The sequence below is a fragment of the Nilaparvata lugens genome, chromosome 7, assembly GCF_014356525.2.
Source record: "Nilaparvata lugens isolate BPH chromosome 7, ASM1435652v1, whole genome shotgun sequence".
In the NCBI taxonomy this organism is placed as follows: Eukaryota; Metazoa; Arthropoda; class Insecta; order Hemiptera; family Delphacidae; genus Nilaparvata; species Nilaparvata lugens.
The window spans coordinates 27,188,444-27,208,067 of record NC_052510.1 but is presented as its reverse complement, the minus strand read 5'-3'; the positions used below and the strand labels follow the sequence as shown (position 1 = coordinate 27,208,067).

At 34.5% G+C, this 19,624-nt stretch overlaps 1 protein-coding gene across 1 annotated transcript in view; it reads right to left on the bottom strand.

The window, feature by feature from the left end:
- The window catches only part of LOC111053786 (apoptotic protease-activating factor 1), a 195,388-nt gene extending 179,539 nt beyond the window's left edge, over positions 1-15,849 (bottom strand). Inside the window, exon 1 of the mRNA XM_039431890.1 lies at positions 15,709-15,849. Coding sequence (XP_039287824.1) covers positions 15,709-15,849 — 141 coding nt within the window. The remainder of the gene's footprint in view (positions 1-15,708) is intronic.
- Positions 15,850-19,624: the final 3,775 nt, after the last annotated feature.

Genomic DNA, 19,624 nt, shown 5'->3' with positions numbered 1-19,624 from the left:
ATCCAAAGATCTGAGCCAGCTGGTGACAGGACAATAACGCTGGAGACACACGAGGTCTGCTATCTCTTCATAGTGAATGATTTAATAGAATCAACAGTGGCCAACAGTTTGCAATTGAATAATAACATTTTCTTGAATTTCAAGCTTATTTTCAATTTTAGGTGAACATTTTACTGAACATTAATTGTAGAGATTTTCATTCTCAATCTTTCCCACTTATTTTGTGTTTAAATTGTATCTGAAGCCTGATTATTGGGAATCTAAAATCAAACTTTGCATAGATGGGGCGGAGCTCTTGAAATTTCTACAGATGTGGGACTTGTGGCAGTTGATAGAGCTTATCGATGACTATTTAGGTATAAATTTGATTGTGAAAAACCCTGTTTTTGACAACATTTTCACCATTCTAGCCGCCATCATAAATTGCAGTTGATCGAAATGTTCGAGTCGGATCCTTATTGTTTAAGGACCTTGTTATAGCCTACACTGTATCTTATAATATTCAACGTGACATTTGCCGCTTGCGTTATATGGTAATTTTAAATGAAAAATAAATTAGACCTTTACCTTCGATCTTGTTATGGGTGAATCGAGCATCTGCACTAGATGCAACGCCAACTCTTTCACATGGAACTCAGCCGGAATATTCTTGCACTTCATTCTATAAAGAAGAATAATTCAAGTTTAGAAGTTGTTAATCAGTTGGTTTCTACAATTGTTCACTAAAGGCGTAATCCCTTAGCGATGAGTTGTTGGGAATAGCACTTTGGGAAGTAAATTGAAATAAAATGATTTTATATACCGTACACAATTAACTTAGGCTATGCGTTAAATAATATCAAAATCAAATCATTTATTGTCACACAACATTAAAATGTTACAACAACGTCATTAATAACAGAAACATCAGTTTAAAAATCTATTACAAAGAAATATTCAACTTTCATTGACAATACTTTTTTAAATATTTACAGTACCGTAACTATTAAAGCTCATTCTTTTGATATTTTCAGGCAAAGAGTTATAAAGTTTTATTGACATGTATTGCCAGTTTTTTTGGGAACTTGTAAACTGGCAATACTCGACTCTTATATTATTCCTATTTCTAGTGTTATGTTGGTGTATACTAGAGTTAACATCATATTGATATTCAGTTTTCTTCACTGAAATCAAGCATGACAATACATACAAAGATGGCAGAGTTAATAGTCCGAGTTCAATAAATAATGATTTGCATGGACTACGATGAGCCTTGTGGCAATTTATTCTCACTGCTTTCTTTTGACATTTAACAAGATGTCTGTAGTTGAGCCATTTCCCCACAGCTGGATTCCATATAGCAAAAGGCTATGAATAAGAGCAAACTTAACACTCATTAAAACAGACATATCTACAATATTACATAATCTACGTAAAAGGAAGATGCCCTTGTTGATTTTTTTTATAAATTTAGCCTATATGACATTTCCAAGTCAGGTTAGTATCAATTCTCACGCCAAGAAACTTAGGCTTAATTGAGTTTATGTCATTAATTTTTCTGTCAAAGCTCAAATTATATCCTCTGTTTTTGTGGAATTAATGCTCAGATTGTTTGCTGCACACCAATCTTCAATTTTAGAGGTATTATTCAATGTGTTAGAATACAAATGATCCTTATTCTTATTAGCCACTTTCAAACCTAAGTCATCTGCAAACAAATACGAAGCACTATCGTCATTACAAGAATCAATATATTAGGCAAATCATTAATATAAACAATGAATAACAGTGGATTAAGAATGAAACCTTGTGGCACACCGTATTTGACTATTCCACCTCTATAATACTCGCCATTTTTTTAAAACATACTGTATGGTACTCTATTTGTGAGATAGGAATAAATAGGGTCAACAGCCAATTGATTCAACCCGTAATAAGATAGTTTATGACATAATATAGTATGAGTAATATAATAAACAACAATTTTGGTGTAGTGCACTATATTTATGGGCTTCTGACAATTAAGTTAGTTAGGTTTGGTATGGGTTGTGTAGGTTTTAAATCCATACAGTACCGTACTGATCAATGTTTATCACAAAAGTCGATGTAGCCTATATTATTATTTTACTCCCACAGGTTGCAGTGTATGAGCTTTTCTAGAAGTGACGTGAATTTTAAATTAGTATGAACAAACCAGATGATATTTTAATGATCTTTCCAAGCGATCAATTGATTACTGTAGATTCATACATTTGGAAAAAGGTGTACCGTATTTTATTGCCATTTGAAAAGATATTCATCTGAAAAAGAACTACCTATTTAAATCATGAAGATTTATTGACAGACACCCATATAGGGCACTTTTTTAGAAATTTCAAGCAATAGGAAGTTTATAATTGAGCAGGATATAGGCCTAGTTTACTAAAGCACAGTTCTAAGTAGAATTTAGTTATGTTACTCTTTATGCTCAAGTTACCTACTCGTGTAAAAATATTTGTTGTATGGAGTTGACTTGACTTGAATATCATATCAATTGTTTGTTTTATTCTGATTTGTATATTCAGATTAATGATTTAGTGTATAAATTAAAATGGACATACCTAACCAACATAATATTTGGACAATTCAAGAGAGAATTAGGAAATTGAAGAAGTTTTAGGCAATAGCCTGTTTTTCTCCACCAACTATTGTATTGTTTGCTCTATCCAATAAATGAATAAAGTTTTAAATAGATTAGCATCCTTGCACTCCAATCCTAACCTACAATTTGACTAACCTTTCATTTACTTTAAATGGTTTTTGTATATTATTATAAAAAATCACATTATTTCTATTCTTTACTTTTACTACTCTATTGAAATATTTTGTCTTCTGGGCTAAGCTCTAGCCGGCCTGCTCCCCCTGCTATCTCAGTTATTATTGAAGATATCGACTCAATTTTTTTTTTAAATGAAAGAGGAAGACAAAATAAAGCGCGCTAGCATATTTTTATACCATTTGATTTAATTTTAATATTAGAAATAGCTGTTTCAAAACTAACCTTATTCTATAGAATGGACGATTCTAAATTATAATGATTTGTATCAACTATTATTAAAGATATTATGGGACTAAATTTTTTAATGAAAGAAGAAGAAAAATACGTGTCGGTAACTGAATAACAATCTAATCAATGAAATTTAATGTTATTAATATTAACAGCAAATTTTGAATTTTGTCCAACCTATAATACTATCATGTTTTTACTAGCACCATAGAGTTGTAGAGTTATAGAGTTGCTGCTCTATTCTCTACAGGTCACAAATTTGAAGCATGCTAAATAGAGTTGTCATCGGTTTTTGAAATTGCTCGATAAGAAAGATTCCGATTTCAACTTGTTCGATTAATGATTCAAGAGTTCAATATTTATTTTATTGTTTTACAAACTTCAATTTGATATATTTAAATTATAATTTGTTCTACATTTTTTCCCATTATTGGAATACTTAATACATAATCGGGGAGTCCGATCTCACTAGGCATCAAACCTGCATCCTTGTAGAAACCAATCTGAAAAAACAAACCAATTCAAACTTTTTTTTGAAAAAATTGGAAACCCCAATGGGTACTAAATTTGTAAAGTCTCATTTAGGTATTAATAATTAAAGTTTATTTATTTATTCAATCATTCAGAATTATACAACTTACAGAAAAGTACCACAGGCTAACTTATGCTTAAAACGGTTCCAGTTATAATTTTCACTACCTATCTTCAATTTTTTCAAAAAAAAAAATCCAATTTTGGGAAAAAAATAGTTTTGAATTAGAACTCAAATGTATCAAATTTGAATAAAAATTCTAATTCCATCAAAGAGCTAACCATTACTGCTGACCACATTTTCTTCTGTATTTAATGCTATTGATGAAGTTGATAGGAAATCTGGAAAATATCAAAAATGTGCCAGTTGTTTGCCTGAAAAATGTTGAGAATATTTTTAAATGGAGCTAACCATAATTACTGCTGACCACATTTTCTCCTGTATCTAACGATATTGATGAAACCCTACCTACCAAAGTTTGATGTGACTATCAAACCTTAAGTGATGAAGACTGAGCAAGTCTGAGGGTTGCTCAGTCTTTATCTGGTAAGGCTTTGTTATATTAGGTTGGAAAATGCTTGGTTAGAGGGGAGCTCAATGGTTGGGCTGGACTGCATTTGTTAGTTCGAGTTAGGCTTTGTTGGGTTGGGGATAATAAAAAACTCAGGTTACAAAGGTTTGGGTTGAAAAAGGTTAGGTTAGGGGAGGTTAGGTTGGAAAGATTTTGCATAGAAAGGATTTGGTTAGGAGGCATTAGCTTAGAAACACTTAGGTTGAGAAAATCTTAGGTTAGGAGATACTTAGGCTAGGAAACTGTTGGGTTGGGAAAAATTAGGTTAGAAAAAGCTATGGTTAGTGAAAGCTTAGGTTATGAAAAGCTTTGGTTGGGGAAAGCTTCGATTGGGAAATGCTTAGGTTAAAAAAAGCACAAGTTAGGGAAAGTTTAGGTTGGGGAAAAATTGGTGAGGAAAAGCTAAGGTTGGAAAAATCTAAGGTTAGGGAAAGCCTATGTTAGGAAAAGATAAGGTTAGGAGAAGCTAAGGTAAGGAAAAGCTTTGGTTGGGGAAAGCTTAGGTTAAGAAAACCTTGGGTGAGGAATAAGCTTAAGTTGGGAAAAGCTCTGGTAAGGAAAGCTTAGGTTAGGAGAAGCTAAGGTTGGGAGAATCTAAGGTTGAGTGAAGCTTAGGTTAGGGAAAGCTTTGGTTAGTGAAAGCTTAGGTGAGGAAAAGCTTTAAGTTAGGAGAAACTTAGGTTAGGTTGGGTTAGGTTAGGAAAAGCTTAGGTTAGGTTAGGTTAGGTTGGGTTAGGTTAGGTTAGGTTAGGAAAAGCTTAGGTTAGGTTGGGTTAGGTTAGGTTAGGTTAGGAAAAGCTTAGGTTAGGTTAGGTTAGGTTAGGTTAGGTTAGGAAAAGCTTAGGTTAGGTTAGGTTAGGTTAGGAAAAGCTTAGGTTAGGTTAGGTTGGGTTAGTTTAGGTTAGGTTAGGTTAGGTTAGGAAAAGCTTAGGTTAGGTTAGGTTAGGTTGGGTTAGGTTAGGAAAAGCTCAGGTTAGGTTGGGTTAGGTTGGGTTAGGTTAGGTTAGGTTAGGTTAGGTTAGGAGAAGCTTAGGTTAGGTAAGGTTAGGTTAGGAAAAGCTTAGGTTAGGTTAGGTTAGGTTGGGTTAGGTTAGGTTAGGAAAAGCTTAGGTTAGGTTAGGTTGGGTTAGGTGGGTTAGGTTAGGTTAGGTTAGGAAAAGCTTAGGTTAGGTTAGGTTAGGAAAAGCTTAGGTTAGGTTAGGTTAGGTTGGGTTAGGTTAGGTTAGGTTAGGTTAGGAAAAGCTTAGGTTAGGTTAGGTGGGTTAGGTTAGGTTAGGTTAGGTTAGGAAAAGCTTAGGTTAGGTTAGGTTAGGTTAGGTTAGGTTAGGAAAAGCTTAGGTTAGGTTAGGTTTGGTTAGGTTGGGTTAGGTTAGGAAAAGCTTAGGTTAGAAAAGCTAGGTTGAGAAAAGCATGGGTTAGGAAAAGCTTTGGTTGGGAAAAGTTAAAATTGGGGAAACCTCAGGTTAGGAGAAGCTTAGGTTAGGAGAATCTAAGGTTAGGTAAAGCTTAGGTTAGGAAAAGCTTTGGTTAGGGGAAGCTTTGGTTAGTGAAAGCTCAGGTTAGGAAAAGCTTAGGTTGGAAAAGCTTTGATTAGGGAAAGCTTGGTTAGTGAAAGCTTAGGTTAGGAAAAGCTTTGAGTTAGGAGAAACTTAGGTTAGGAGAAACTTGGGTTAGGAGAAACTTAGGTTAGGAAACTGTTGGGTTAGGAAAAGATTAGGTTAGAGGAAGCTCAGGTTAGGAAAAGCTTTAGTTAGCAAAAGCTTTGGTTTGTGAAAGCTTAGGTTGGGAAAAGCTTTGGTTGGGGAAAGCTTTGGTTAGTGAAGGCTTAGTTGAGGAAATCCTTTGAGTTAGGAGAAACTTAGGTAAGGAGAAGCTAAGGTTAGGAAAAGCTTAGGTTGGGTAAAAGCTCAGGTTAGGAAAAGCTTAGGTTGGGAAAAGCTTTGGTTGGGAAAAGTTAAGGTTAGGTAAAGCTTGGGTTAGGTAAAACTTAGGTTAGGAGAAGCTAACGTTAGGTAAAGCTTAGGTTAGGAAAAGCTAGGGTTGGGGAAAGCTTTGGTTAGTGAAAGCTTAGGTTAGGAAAAGCTTTAGGTTAGGGAAAGCTTTGAGTTGGGAAAAACTTAGGTTAGGAGAAGCAAAGGTTAGGATAAGCTTAGGTCAGGAAAAAGTCAAGTGTTAGGGAAAGCTTAGGTTAGAAGACGCTAAGGTTAGGAGAAGCTAAGGTTAGGTAAAGCTTATGTTAGGAAAAGCTTTGGTTAGTTAAAGCTTAGGTTAGGAAAAGCGTTAGGTTGGGAAAAACTCTAGTTAGGTGAAGCTAATTTTAGGAAAATCTCGGATTAGAAAAAGTTTAGTTTAGGAGAGATCTGTTCTTGGCCCAGGCTCAGTAAGCTTTGGTCATACTTGTTCAGGTTAGTAATTATTTGACTTGATTCAAGAGTTCTGTTGTGTATTTTTGAAAGAATAAGAACTCTCAGTAGAATTATTTCAATGATCTTTATTGAACACTTTATATTATTGTTAAGTCGAATACGATACAGAATAGAAAATACTAGAACAGGTGAACAGCGCCTTATGAATGTGTCTGTCTTTGTGTTTCAAATTCAATGCCTGTCTGATCTTTTTGAATGTTGTAGTGTAGAAATGTACAATGGATAATAATTTAGATTATAATGCAAATGTTTGTAATATTCATATCATATTCATGTAAAATAAATGTTGTTGGTAATAAATTGAATCAGTGTTTTCTTCATTTCTGTGCAATATTTTATGTTGACTACTCTGTTTAGGCGGTAGTTCAAATATATATATAACAAGTTCATTCAATTAAAATGTATCATTGTCATAAGAAAATGTGATTAAGAGTAAAGGTTTGTACATTGTCCACCACTTCTTCAACTCCTAGTTCTTAACATTATAGTTCTTTCCATACTCAAAGAGTCTCCACTATTGAAAAATCTCTTTATCTTAACTCTTGAATCCTATCTCAATGTTCAATTGTTCTATTCAATCATCTTAATTACTATAAATATAAATGACTTGAACCTGACATAAATTGACCAGAACCTAATTGTTTTTTTAATGTTTAAATTAGTATTTTAGGATAGAATTTATACTACCGACACCTATTTTTTCTTCCTCTTCAATTTAAAAAAAATTGATTGATATCTTAAAAAATAGTTGAGATACAATTTATTGTGAGATACAATTATTGTTAGTCACATAAACCAAAAATTACCAATTTCTGTTCTGTTTCAGGGTCAGCTTTAGAAAGTTAATGTTAATTTAATGAAAAACTCCCCAGAATAATATCTAATTTCTATTTAATTCATCGATTAATCAATTATATTGTATTCCAATGTCCATGCTTGCCTGTAGTTACCTCTTCAATCACTTTCGAAGAAGTTGAATTGATGCGAACATTCATTCGAGCAATCGCTTATTTTGAAATCTTTAATTCGGCCATAAAATATGAGTCAGCTGTGCTATTGGCTTCATTAATCACAGTTCATTCTTCATTGTTTACATAACATCATTCTTCATTGTTGAGTCTCACTTCAGAAATTCAAACTGTTTTTTTTAATGTTTTAAAAAGTCTTTCAAAATAAAATTCATAGAAGCAACACCTATTTTTCCTTCTTCTTTCATCAAAAAAAAAAAAAATTGAGTTGATACCTTCAAAAATAGTTGAGATAATAATATATTTAGAATCGTCCATTCTTCAAAATAAGGTTAGTTTTGAAACAGCTATTTCTAATATTAAAATCTAACTAAATTGTATAAAAATAGGCTAGCGCGCTTTATTTTTTCCTCCTCTTTTATTTAAAAAAAAATTTGAGTCGATATCTTCAATAATAACTGAGATAACAGGGGGAGCATGCCGGCTAGAATTTTGCCGTCTTCTGAATAAATGATACATTTTATGGCCAACATTGGAGTCTTTCACCAAATCTCTATAGGTTACGGGATTTCAATAGTTACCTAACTGAAAGCTTCAGTTGTAAATTATAATCCTTGCTGCCCAATTTCTACAAAATTTAATTGCTCGCACAATTTAAATAGGCTTAATTGAATCATGCAACATAAAAAATTGAGCTTATTAGATAAACTTTAGCTTTACTGTATTTGTATTATACACTAGCCTACCTTTAAAAAATACATTTAAGAAAGAATAAGTGTAAAAATAAATACATCAAATCTCAACAGACTACATAAACTATAAACATTCTATTATAGAAATTAAAAAACAAACTAGTTTTACCTTCAAGAACAGCTCAAGACCGGCTATTACAGAAATATTTGCAAAAAGATAGTTCTATATTGAGATTCACTTTTAATATTTTAGATAAGAAACTCAATTATCACATTCAAAAAACACTCAACAGTATACTAAATATAATTACATTTTGAACTCATAATAAAGTCTTAACAAAACATAAGACTGGAAGGTGAAGATCAGTTAGTAAAGCTTGTATAATAATAATTTATTCAAATCAAAACAGTACTTCTATAGTAATAATTTAAAAATGGAACAGATACTACATTCTGTAACAGAGTATTAGAACAGTTTATTATCCTCCTTGGAACAGTTAACAGTATGATCGAGATGGCAATGACAAAATCATATAAAAATATAATTGTAAATATTTTGACGGTTGAATAAATTTATTTGAATGGACAAAATAAATAGAAGTTGAATGATTGATTATGATAAGGATTTTGATATGAAATTTTTACAATGTGACACCAAAGTTCACCTTCGAATCCCGCTACAATTAGGCGCGCTCGTAACGATGACTGTTTAGTGCTGGTGTTGTACATTCTCAAGCCAAACAGAAACTCGAAAAGGTTGTCACCACACCAAAAGAATGTGAGTGTTTTTTCACTTTAAAGTTATCAAAATGAAATATAGTTAATGTTCAATAACCTTCTACAGGCGCACTAAGACACTACCTCCATAAACTCGGAGGTGTAGTGACTGAGAACTTAATTGAAAAAAAATTCAAAGACTACCAATATGGTATGCGCTTTTTCAAGAATTGACAGAAAAATGTTGAATACAAGTTCAGATATAGGGTCTAGAAATTCAAAATAACTAAAGCTTATTGACTTCTATATCGCCCAGAATAGGCAATTTTTCTGCTCTTACCAGCATTTTCTTAGCTTTTTAAAAATTCAAGAGAAAATTCTTACGTTTGGTACAAAATTTCAGGTAACTTGAGGTGTATTAGTTATGTAGGATATCAAAAGGGCTTAGAAGGTGTGCTATTGGTGTTTCCAGTGTTTATCAGTGTTTTATCAAAAATTTGGATTTTCAAAACCAAATGAGCAGAAAATGTTCAAATTTTTTACAAATGAAATAACTATGAATAAATATGAAATAACAGTTCAAGGAATGAAATGACAAATTATAGCAACTCTGAATTGGGTTATTAATTGCGCTATAGTGATACCCCTGCCATTTAGCAGATAATCTTAACTCAGCTGGGGGACTCTAGCCTTTGCATGTTAGAAGAGACCATCATAAATATTAATATAATTTGTGCAAGAGCACGCTTAATTATGCATAACCAAGCTTGCAGACGAGAAACGTACAATATCTGAAAAGAGCAAAAGGAGCACTCACACTGTAAGAGTGCACTTGGTTGCGTTCAGTGTGAACAACGTGTTTCAATAGTATTTTTTAAATTTTGTTTTTTGGGTCATGCATGATTTGACGTAAATTTGCACTTACCCATTCAATGTGATCATACCCTTATTCTCATGTATCAGGATATTATTCATATTATTACTGTTGTGACCAAGAATAAATCTTTCAAGTAGTATCCTAGCAGAGCGTCAATAGACATATCATTGGTTCATTAGCACTTGGTGGATTTGCATAGGATCGGCAGCCTTGATTGCAGGTTGATTAGTTTGTGCTTTCCTCCCCTTCCCCCTCTCCCAAAGAGGCAAGATAACCTCTCTCCCTCACCCCTCCTCCATCCTCCCCGTTTATCTTTCAACCCAGCACTTCAAGAAGCGTGCTCGAGAAGTCAACAACGTTTCGTTCCGTTTCTCCTGTTCCGTGGCGTTCAAGCTGAACACAATTACCTCATTTTGTTTTGTCATAAATTAAATCTTAACTGTACCCCAATCCATAGGTTTGGGGACAGGATGGGATTACCAGCACTATTGAAGAATTTACATAGATTTTTCATGATATGACATGGTCTTACATATGATATAAAAAAACTCTGATATCTCACTCTGCAACAAATTATTATTTACTCTGTATCGATCATCCATAACCCATAAAGAACACTTTACTTACCGGTACTTACTCCTGATGAGTAAGATGTGTTGCTCACGGTCTTGGATCAGGGAATCGTCAAATTTTCAAATTGTGTCAAACTCTCTTTGTTAAGAGTAGAAACAGATTAGATAAAAATTATTTATATAAGTTACTGGATCAGGCCGAATATAATTGAAATCCTTTACTGAGTAAGCTAGCAGTATAATCATTGATCACATATTTTCGTTTATAATAATATTGTTAGAAGTACCATACTGTATGTTCTGTTTTAATACTAAAGATAACTTACAATGCAAAAGTTTTCTATTTCAAGCCATTCTTGTTATGATTTGAGAAGAATTCTTATTCCAATAGTGACTTCTATAATAAAATGAGTGATAGCCTACCAATTTACCTTTTCAAAAAAATTATGTTTAATCTAAAAATTTCTTAAATCTAATGAAGCTATAAATATTAGCATACTACAAAAGCCGTGGTTGTAATTCCACTCGTAGAAATTGAGCAATACTGTAATAAAAATTGAAGAAACAATAGGTAGGCCTAATTCGAAGCTCAAGCAACTCAACAATAAACTATATATTTTGACAATAATTGAAATATGTGTTTGAATTTGAAAAAGCTAATTTAAAACAAGGGTAACCTTCAAATTGGTTAACCAATAACTAAGAATATTAAGAGAACTCAATGAATACTACCCTTGAAATTCATGATGAAGGATGAAAATTGTATTTGTAAAATAACATAACAACCCTTTATTCGAAAAAGTAGTTATCAGTTGAATTATCAACGTTTATTCATGAAAAATTCCATTCGACGTATAGGGATTTCAATGTAAACACGGGTTGAAGTGTACGCTTTTGAACAACTGATCGGCTGTATGCTCTGGCCATGTAGATCTAGTAGGCGATGCTTCTACTTTGTGGAGTAACACATTTTTGTTGGAGCAGTTTATTACCTGCTACATGAAAAAATAACTGTTACTTTGTTTTCGTGAACCAGTGAACGAATGACAAACCACTCTCGGTCTTAGTTAGAGCACAGAGAAGAGGATCTCTTCTCTGTGGTTAGAGTGAGGTCCACATTATAATGGCAGTGTACGATTGACAATACTATTGCTGTCATTTTCTATCATACAACAAAACAGATAGCACTATCTCTCTCTCGCTTTGCAATGTTGTTCATTTGCCAGATTATTTTATATTTACTTTTGACAGTAGCTACAAAAAATTCTCAGCCGCCATTTTTTTCTTCATTTTATCAAAATACTTGAGTACACAAGTCGTATAATTGATATAAAATGTATTTTTAAAATAATGAAATAATTTTTAAACATTACCGTATGAGAAAAACAAATTAAAATACCTGAAATGACATTTTAAAAGTTGATAACTAACCATCCTAGACTTCATCAATGCTTCAGTTAGCCTACACGTTTAGGTTAGACCTACTCGTACTGGTATGAATAATATTGGAAGGTTATTTTAGAATTATTTCCATTGAAATTACTTATTTTAAAAAGGATTTCCATTTTTCTATCATTCTTAAAAGAAATTGGAATAGGATACATACCAAATAACTTAATTTCTGTTGTTTTGAAATTCAGACTGTTGTATCACAGCGTTTTAAATTAGCCACTATTCCAGGTTTGTAGAAAAATAAAAATCTGATCTCAGTTATAAAAGAAAATTTTTGAATCAAATTATGAAAAAATATATTTTATTGATCAATTTGACATCAAATTGATTATTTTATCAAGGAAATGATATTATTATTATTAGATTAAATTTAATGGGATGAATTGAGTAACAGCTGTGTACAGTCAGTGGAAAAATGGAGAGACTTGGCAACGTTTTTCTCCTATCCAGTGAACTCTATACTCTCTATACTAGTATAGAGTTCAGTGCTCCTATCTTTCTTCACTGCCATTATAACGTGAATCTCACTATAGCACCGTATCACGCATGCGTTAGTAACGGTTTTTTTCCGTTCCATTCAATCAGTACTTTGAATGTAACGTTCTTTGTGATGATTGTTACCAAGCACTTATATTTCACTGGAGCCAATCGTCATTCTATTTTGATATTATCATCCAATGATGATTTATCATTAAATTCGATATAATAATCGAAATATTATTATTTTATTCAATAAAATAAAGAGTACTTTCAAATATAATTAATAAAATATAACGGTTGTTATTTAACTGATGTTTAAAAACACTATAACTAAGTCAGCATATTGTTATTTCAAAGCAAAAACCTAACCCCCCCAACCGCCCCTTTTACATTTAAAACATAACTCTTGGTAAAAACCTCTAATTCGTTCCAGCATATTGCAATTTCAAAGCAAAATCCTTACCCCCTAACCTATCATTTCACCTTTAAAATATCAAAAAGCATAATTCTACCTGGACCCTAGCTCTTTCTAACATATTGCAATTTCAATGCAAAAACCCAACCTACCCTTATGAAACATTATTGAATATAGCTTTAAAAAAACCTAACCCCTAACCCTTTTACATTTGATACTTTAGATTTCAAAGCAAAATCCTAACCCCCTAACCTATCCTTTCACCTTTGAAACATCATAAAACATAACTCTACCTGGACCCTAGCCCCTTCTAGCATATTTCAATTTTAAAGCAAAAACCTAACCTATCCTTATCCATTCCTCTATTTTAACTTATTTAGCAAATTCAGACTTGCTGTAATTCCTAGTAGGAAAACTCCAATCCTTTTTCTAGAGAACTCAGGTGCAGCTTGAGCTCGTCCTCATCGAAGTTGATAGACTGCCACATCCTTTCTCTTTCTTTCTCTTAACTTTCCCTATTCTAAAATCCTTATAGCTCTCAGGTACAGCTTGAGGACTTCCTTGCCGAAGTTTCTAGACTGCGCATCCTTTCTTTTCAATTCTCTTAACTTTCCCTATTCTAAAATCCTTCCTGCTCTCAGGTACAGCTTGAGAATGTCCTTGTCAAAGTCACAGACTGCGACGCTTCCTGCTCTCAGGTGCAGCTTGTGAACGTCCTTGTCAAAGTCACAGATGGTGACACTTCCTGCTCTCAGGTACAGCTTGAGAACGTCCTTGTCGAAGTCACAGACTGTGACACTTCCAGCTCTCAGGTACAGCTTGAGAACTTCCTTGTCGAAGTCCCCAGACTGCGACATCCTTTCTCTTTCTTTTCTTCACCTTTCCTATTCTAAAATCCTTCTAGCTCTCAGGTGCAGCCTGAGAACTTCCTTGTCAAAGTCCCCAGACTGCGATGTCCTTTCTTTTTCTTTCTCTCAACTCTCCCTATCCTAAAATCCTTCTAGCTCTCAGGTACAACTTGAGGACTCCCTTCCCAAAGTTCCTAGACTGCGGCATCCTTTCCCTTTTTTTCTCTTTATTTTTCCTACCCTGTTTAGCACGGGATCTCAGTTCCAGAGTAGAGATCGTTCTCGTCGCGGTCCTCAGACCAGCAAGAGGTGTAGGAAACCTTGTGTAGAGCAGGATCTCAGTTACAGATTAGAGATTGACTCAGTCGCGGTCCTCAGATCAGCAAGAAGCTTAGGAGAATCCTTGTAAATCTTTCCCTGTCCTCTCATAATGGTTGACATACTGACTATTAATTTAAAAGCGTTTCAGACGATTGAGAGTGATTCCCATACCCTTAAGGGTGATCACAGATGAGCCCTTAATAACCAGCGCGCAGTCACCAGATTAGCGCGGAAATCCTCTTTAGCAGATTCAGAATTGCTGAAAATCCTTTTGCAGCTGCAGGCTCGCAATTCAGAAATCCATCACCTAAAACCTTGTTCTCTAAACTTTAATTACCATAAGATTGAAATTGATATACTGTATTTAGCTAGCAGGTCCAGCTTGCTGAGAGCTATATTGTGATTCACAGATTGCAAGTTATTGAACAAACCCCCATTAGTTACAGGGAGGAACAATTCTATTAACAAATCTCCATTCCCCAGGCCCAATAAAATATTCTCCATACCTCAAACTCTGTATACTATATCCTGTACCTTATACCGCTTACACCTTTCCAATCATATTGACCTAATACCGGGTGCACAGGTTCAGTCTGAACACTGATAGCTCACAGTCACAAATTGCGAAAACCTTGTCAAAATTCCATATCATTCCGTGTTGGACTCCACCCCAAATTCCTCCACCTACAACCTTTATCCCGCCTTGCAGGTACAGCTTTGCTCGCCATCAATTTGCAGTTGGCTCAGATTGCATACTACCTTTACAAATATAATTATTTGTAGGGATCTGATATCCGGATCTGTCTCCTTGGTTAGGGTTACCTCAATCCTCCCTAACACCCAACCTGAATTCCAAGAGCCGAGGGCCAAATCGGCCAGCAATGGCACAGGCACACACCCTTCCCTTCAAGCTAAATACCTCCCGACAGAGACAGAGGGTAAAGAATCAGCATAGGGGGAGAAGTGTAGGTCCGGTATCTCCACCAGTCAGTACGGACACTGACCCTGACCCATACCCGGCTGTAGCTAGTCCGAGTTGTAGCAATACTTCACAATTATTAGGAAACCTAGAGGGTGGAATAGGGTATCTTAGTAGTTTTTACCAAGATTTATGTTTATAAATGTTTTAAATATAAAAGGGGAGGTAAGGGGGTTAGGTTTTTGCTTTGAAATGACAATATGCTGACTTAGCTATAGTGTTTTTTAACATTAGTTAAATAAGAACCGTTATATTTTATTAATTGTATTATTGCAAAGTTCTCTTTCTTTTATTGAATGAGATGATGATATATTGATTATTATATCGAATTTAATGATAAATCATCATTGGATAATAATATCATCATTAAAATGGAATGAGGATTGGCTTCAGTTACGGTGCTCGGTAACCATCATCACAAAGAACGTTACATTCAAAGAACTGACTGAATGGAACGGGAAAAAAATGTTACTAACGCATGTGCGATACGGTGCTGTCTGAGACCGAGAGTGGTTTGTTACAAAAATAATCACAAACTCGGTTCGTGTTGTGTTTCTGGATGTAAATCCAACTACCTACAGTAATAATATTAAGTAATACATAATTTTTTTGTTCTTTTCCAAAAGACAAACGTTTAAGAAAGTTATGGATTAGAAGACGAATTCATCTTGATCATTATTTGCTGTACATTCCAAAAGACGATTTTTTAGTATTTATTTAAATAGGTCCATAAAAGGGATCACTAAAGTGATGCCTACTGGGACACGTCAAAAATGTAAAAGAAAAACAAATGCCCAGAGGCAGAAATCAAATAAGATAATATAGGCACTCACCACAATGCTCTCCAACATACAGAACTCACGGAGTGAGTACAGAGGGTGATCCGTCAGCAGGCTCCTCAGAGCCCCTCGAAACCGCACAGCAGGCAGATCCCTGGCCAACAGAGACAGCCTATTATAGAGGCTGATAGACATAATATGAGCCAGACCAGTCCGAGTTCTGCTCAGCCACTGGTAGGGTAAATCCAGCCTGAGTCTACCCCTAGTCTCATACGGGTGGAAGCTCTGTCGGGTCACAAGCAACCCCACGTTTGCATAGAGATCTCAGTAGGTTAACAAACTCCCTTGTCCTGTGGTCAGGGATTGTAGGCTAGTTGTGTTAAAAGTGTTTTATTACTGTATTTTCGTGTCAAGCCGTGTCTTTTCGTGATGTAATACATACAAAAAAAGAACAAATGGGTCGTTTATGTTGTGTTCCTGGATGTAAATCCAACTACGGTAATTCAAGTAACATATCAATTTTTACTTTTCCAAGAGACAAAAGCTTAAGAGACTTATGCATTAGAAGAATTCACCGTGATAATTTTGTTGTCAATGATAAAACAGTAGTGTGTATCAATCATTTTGAAGCTCGTTTTGTAATTAAGGAAGACATTTTTCCTGTTGTTAATGGTGAACCCATTCGTGTGCCACGGAAAAAGCCCAAATTAAGTAGTGACGCTTATCCCTCAATTTTTCCAAACCAGCCATCCTACCACACAGTGTCTCTTGGCAAGGAAAGGAAAGACCCCAATGTGCGTGTACAAGAGCTTTTACAAAGAGATGAGGAAAGTTTCACTAATTGGTGCAGTAATGATATCATTTCAGATTTTGATTCATTTAAAAATGAAATCATGAACAGACAGTTCAATCCATTTCTGGCTTTTGACAAAAATACTTAGCCTATGTACTTTTTATTAAAATAGAAGATAGGCTAATAACTTTAATGATAGTCCGTGTGTACCTGTTAGTTTTAAAGTGTCTGATAATTTTGATGTAAATATATTTTTTAAAAATCTGTGCCTGCCTCTGGAAAACTTCAGATGGATATTGGAGTGTGAGGGGAAGAAGGAATTATTGAAATGTGATAGGTGGAGTAAGCTTGATAACTTGGTGAGTACCCTTTCAAGTTATACTTATAATGTGCCCCTTGTTGAGAAGGGAATTCTTTTGATCAATAGTTTAAAAGAACGTTTATTGATAGATGAAGAAGTAGAGAATACCAACCACATTAAATTTGCTTTGGAGCAGCTTGAACTGGCACCAGAACTTCATATCTGGGCTGCAAATTTGTCTTATTCATATCCAAGAGCATATGAATCAGTAAGAAAAACATGCATGATGTCTCTCCCACATCCTTTTTACTTGAGACAATTCCTAACAAAGATTGGTCCCAGCACTCCTGGAATAGAGCCTCTACATAAAATATTTTTAAAAGAGCAGGCATCACTTTTGACAGAAGAAGAAAAAGTTGTTACTGTTTTACTGGATGAGATATATGTAAATTCCAAATTATCATACAAAGCAGGAAAGATAACAGGTGTTGCCACTAATTCATCAAATACAGACTCTGCTACTACAATTCAAGCTTTCATGCATGTATTCATCTATTCATTCACATCACAAAGTGTATAGGCCAAGCCATTTGAATCGACCGCGCTCACCCACGGCCATCTAGCATGCCACTGCCATCAGCCGCTCTAAGATCGCCTATTTCAATATGTAGATAGCACTGTTCTCCCTCTGGTTTCCCCCGCCCTTTTTGCTTCCCAGTTCACTTCCGTTCGTAACCGCTGCTTGAGGAAGCTAGGTGCCCTGACGCTTCACGATTGTTTCTCCTTTTAAAGAAGTTAATAAATTTATTACCGCTTCGCTTGTTTGAATTTAAACTACTACCGCGACTAGTTAGGTAAAGTTATTGTTAGAGTACTCCGCTAAATATCTAGAGTTGGATCTTCTTTGTGTAATCTCTTCGCCACAACATGGGCCCATGTATTCATCTTTGCCAGTGCAAGTGAATCCTGATTATCTGTACGTGTTGCCGCCTACCAGAACGAGGAGACCACTCTTACAGTCCACTGTGAACCCGCCATACCCAAACAAGACGCTTTTAAAGGTAACAATTTTTTTTCTGAGCTACTAAGTAATGTGTTAAGATGCCAACCTCATTGGCTCTAACACGAAACCTGATCCTCCGCGGCCACATACGAAACCTGGTCCACTGCGGCCAAATGTTGGAGAAAAAGCAACCTACGAACAGTGAAAACGCTCATTTCAATTTTTTCTGAGAGTTTCTTTGTGAGTTTTCTTGGAAAATCGTAAATTTTCGATTTGGACGCTTTTTTTTTTTTTTTTTTTTTTTTTTTTTTAAAGATTACGTCCTAAAGACTCCAGTCATGGAGTATAAGACAAGTCATGTTATTACATAATAATTCTAACACTAAGTAGTTCAACCTAGTTTAGGTTTGAAAGGAATTCTTGTACACTATAAAAAGCTTTATCAACTAAATATTTTTTCATTTGTTTTTTGAAAATCTTCAAATCATCATTACTTTTCAAGATATGAGGTAGCTTGTTATAAAATTTCCTACCAATATAATCTGGTTTTTGTTCAAATAACCTACTATTGTGACCCATTATATGATAATCTGCTCTGTTTCGCGTATTATACTCATGAACATCTGAATTCTGGATCACACCACTCTTTTTCACATGCATTACAACTTCATATACATACAAAGATGGCACAGTTAATAGACCAAGCTTTTTAAATAAAGGCCTACAAGAGTCTAACCTATTCACTTTCTCTATACATCTGAGTGCCTTCTTTTGAATCTTAAACACTCTGTCCATATTTTGTTGAGATGAATTACCCCATACTAAAATAGCATACCTAATATGAGATAGTATAAGTCCATGGTAAGCAGTTAACAGTAGTTTTTTATCATTCAGCCTAGCAAGCTGCCGCAGGACAAATACCCCAGATGATATCTTATTACATATCCTCTCAATGTAAGGATGCCATGTTAATTTCCTGTCCAATAAAATTCCCAAGAATGCTACTTTCTCTTCTTGGTCTAATTCATTTTCCTCTACAAACACATTTATTTCTCTATCCTCTACTGAATTATATTTACTTTTGAATTGTAGGAATTGACATTTCTTACTATTTATTGTTAATTGCCTTTGCTTCAAGAATTGGACAATTGACTGTACTCCAGTAAAAGCATTTATTTCTAGACTATCTAATAAATAATTGTTAAAGATAAGCGATGTGTCATCAGCAAACAACAGAGCTCTGTGATCTTTTAACTCTTTTGGTAATTGGTTCACATACAACAGAAACAGTAAGGGACCCAGAATTGAGCCTTGAGGTACTCCAGCCTGGACCTCCAGTTTTTGAGATTTAATTTTTACTATTTCATTCCCATCCACCTTGGTAAGCTCAACACACTGGTTTCTACCTATGAGATATGATTCAAACCATTTTAGTTCTATACCATTCACACCTACAGTTTTTAGTATTTCCAATAATATTCTATGGTTCACACAATCAAAAGCTTTGGATAAATCAAGAAAAATTGCGGCTGCCTTCTCACCTGAATCTATTATATCTATTAGTCTTTCAACAAGGGATACTATTGCAGTCTTAGTAGATTTCCCTTTCTGGAACCCATGCTGTTCATCACATATGAAATTAATTTCTTCCAGGTGCATCAATAACCTATTTAAAACTACTCTTTCAAAAATTTTACTTATTACATTTAGAATACTAATGGGTCTATAATTTTCAACTCTTTCAGAATCACCGCTCTTGAAAATTGGCAAAATTTTTCCTTGTTTCAGATCATCAGGGAAAATACCCTGCTCTAGTGAAGTATTAAGGAGATGCAATAAAGGGTCCAGTAATTCATTTTCACATTCTTTTAAA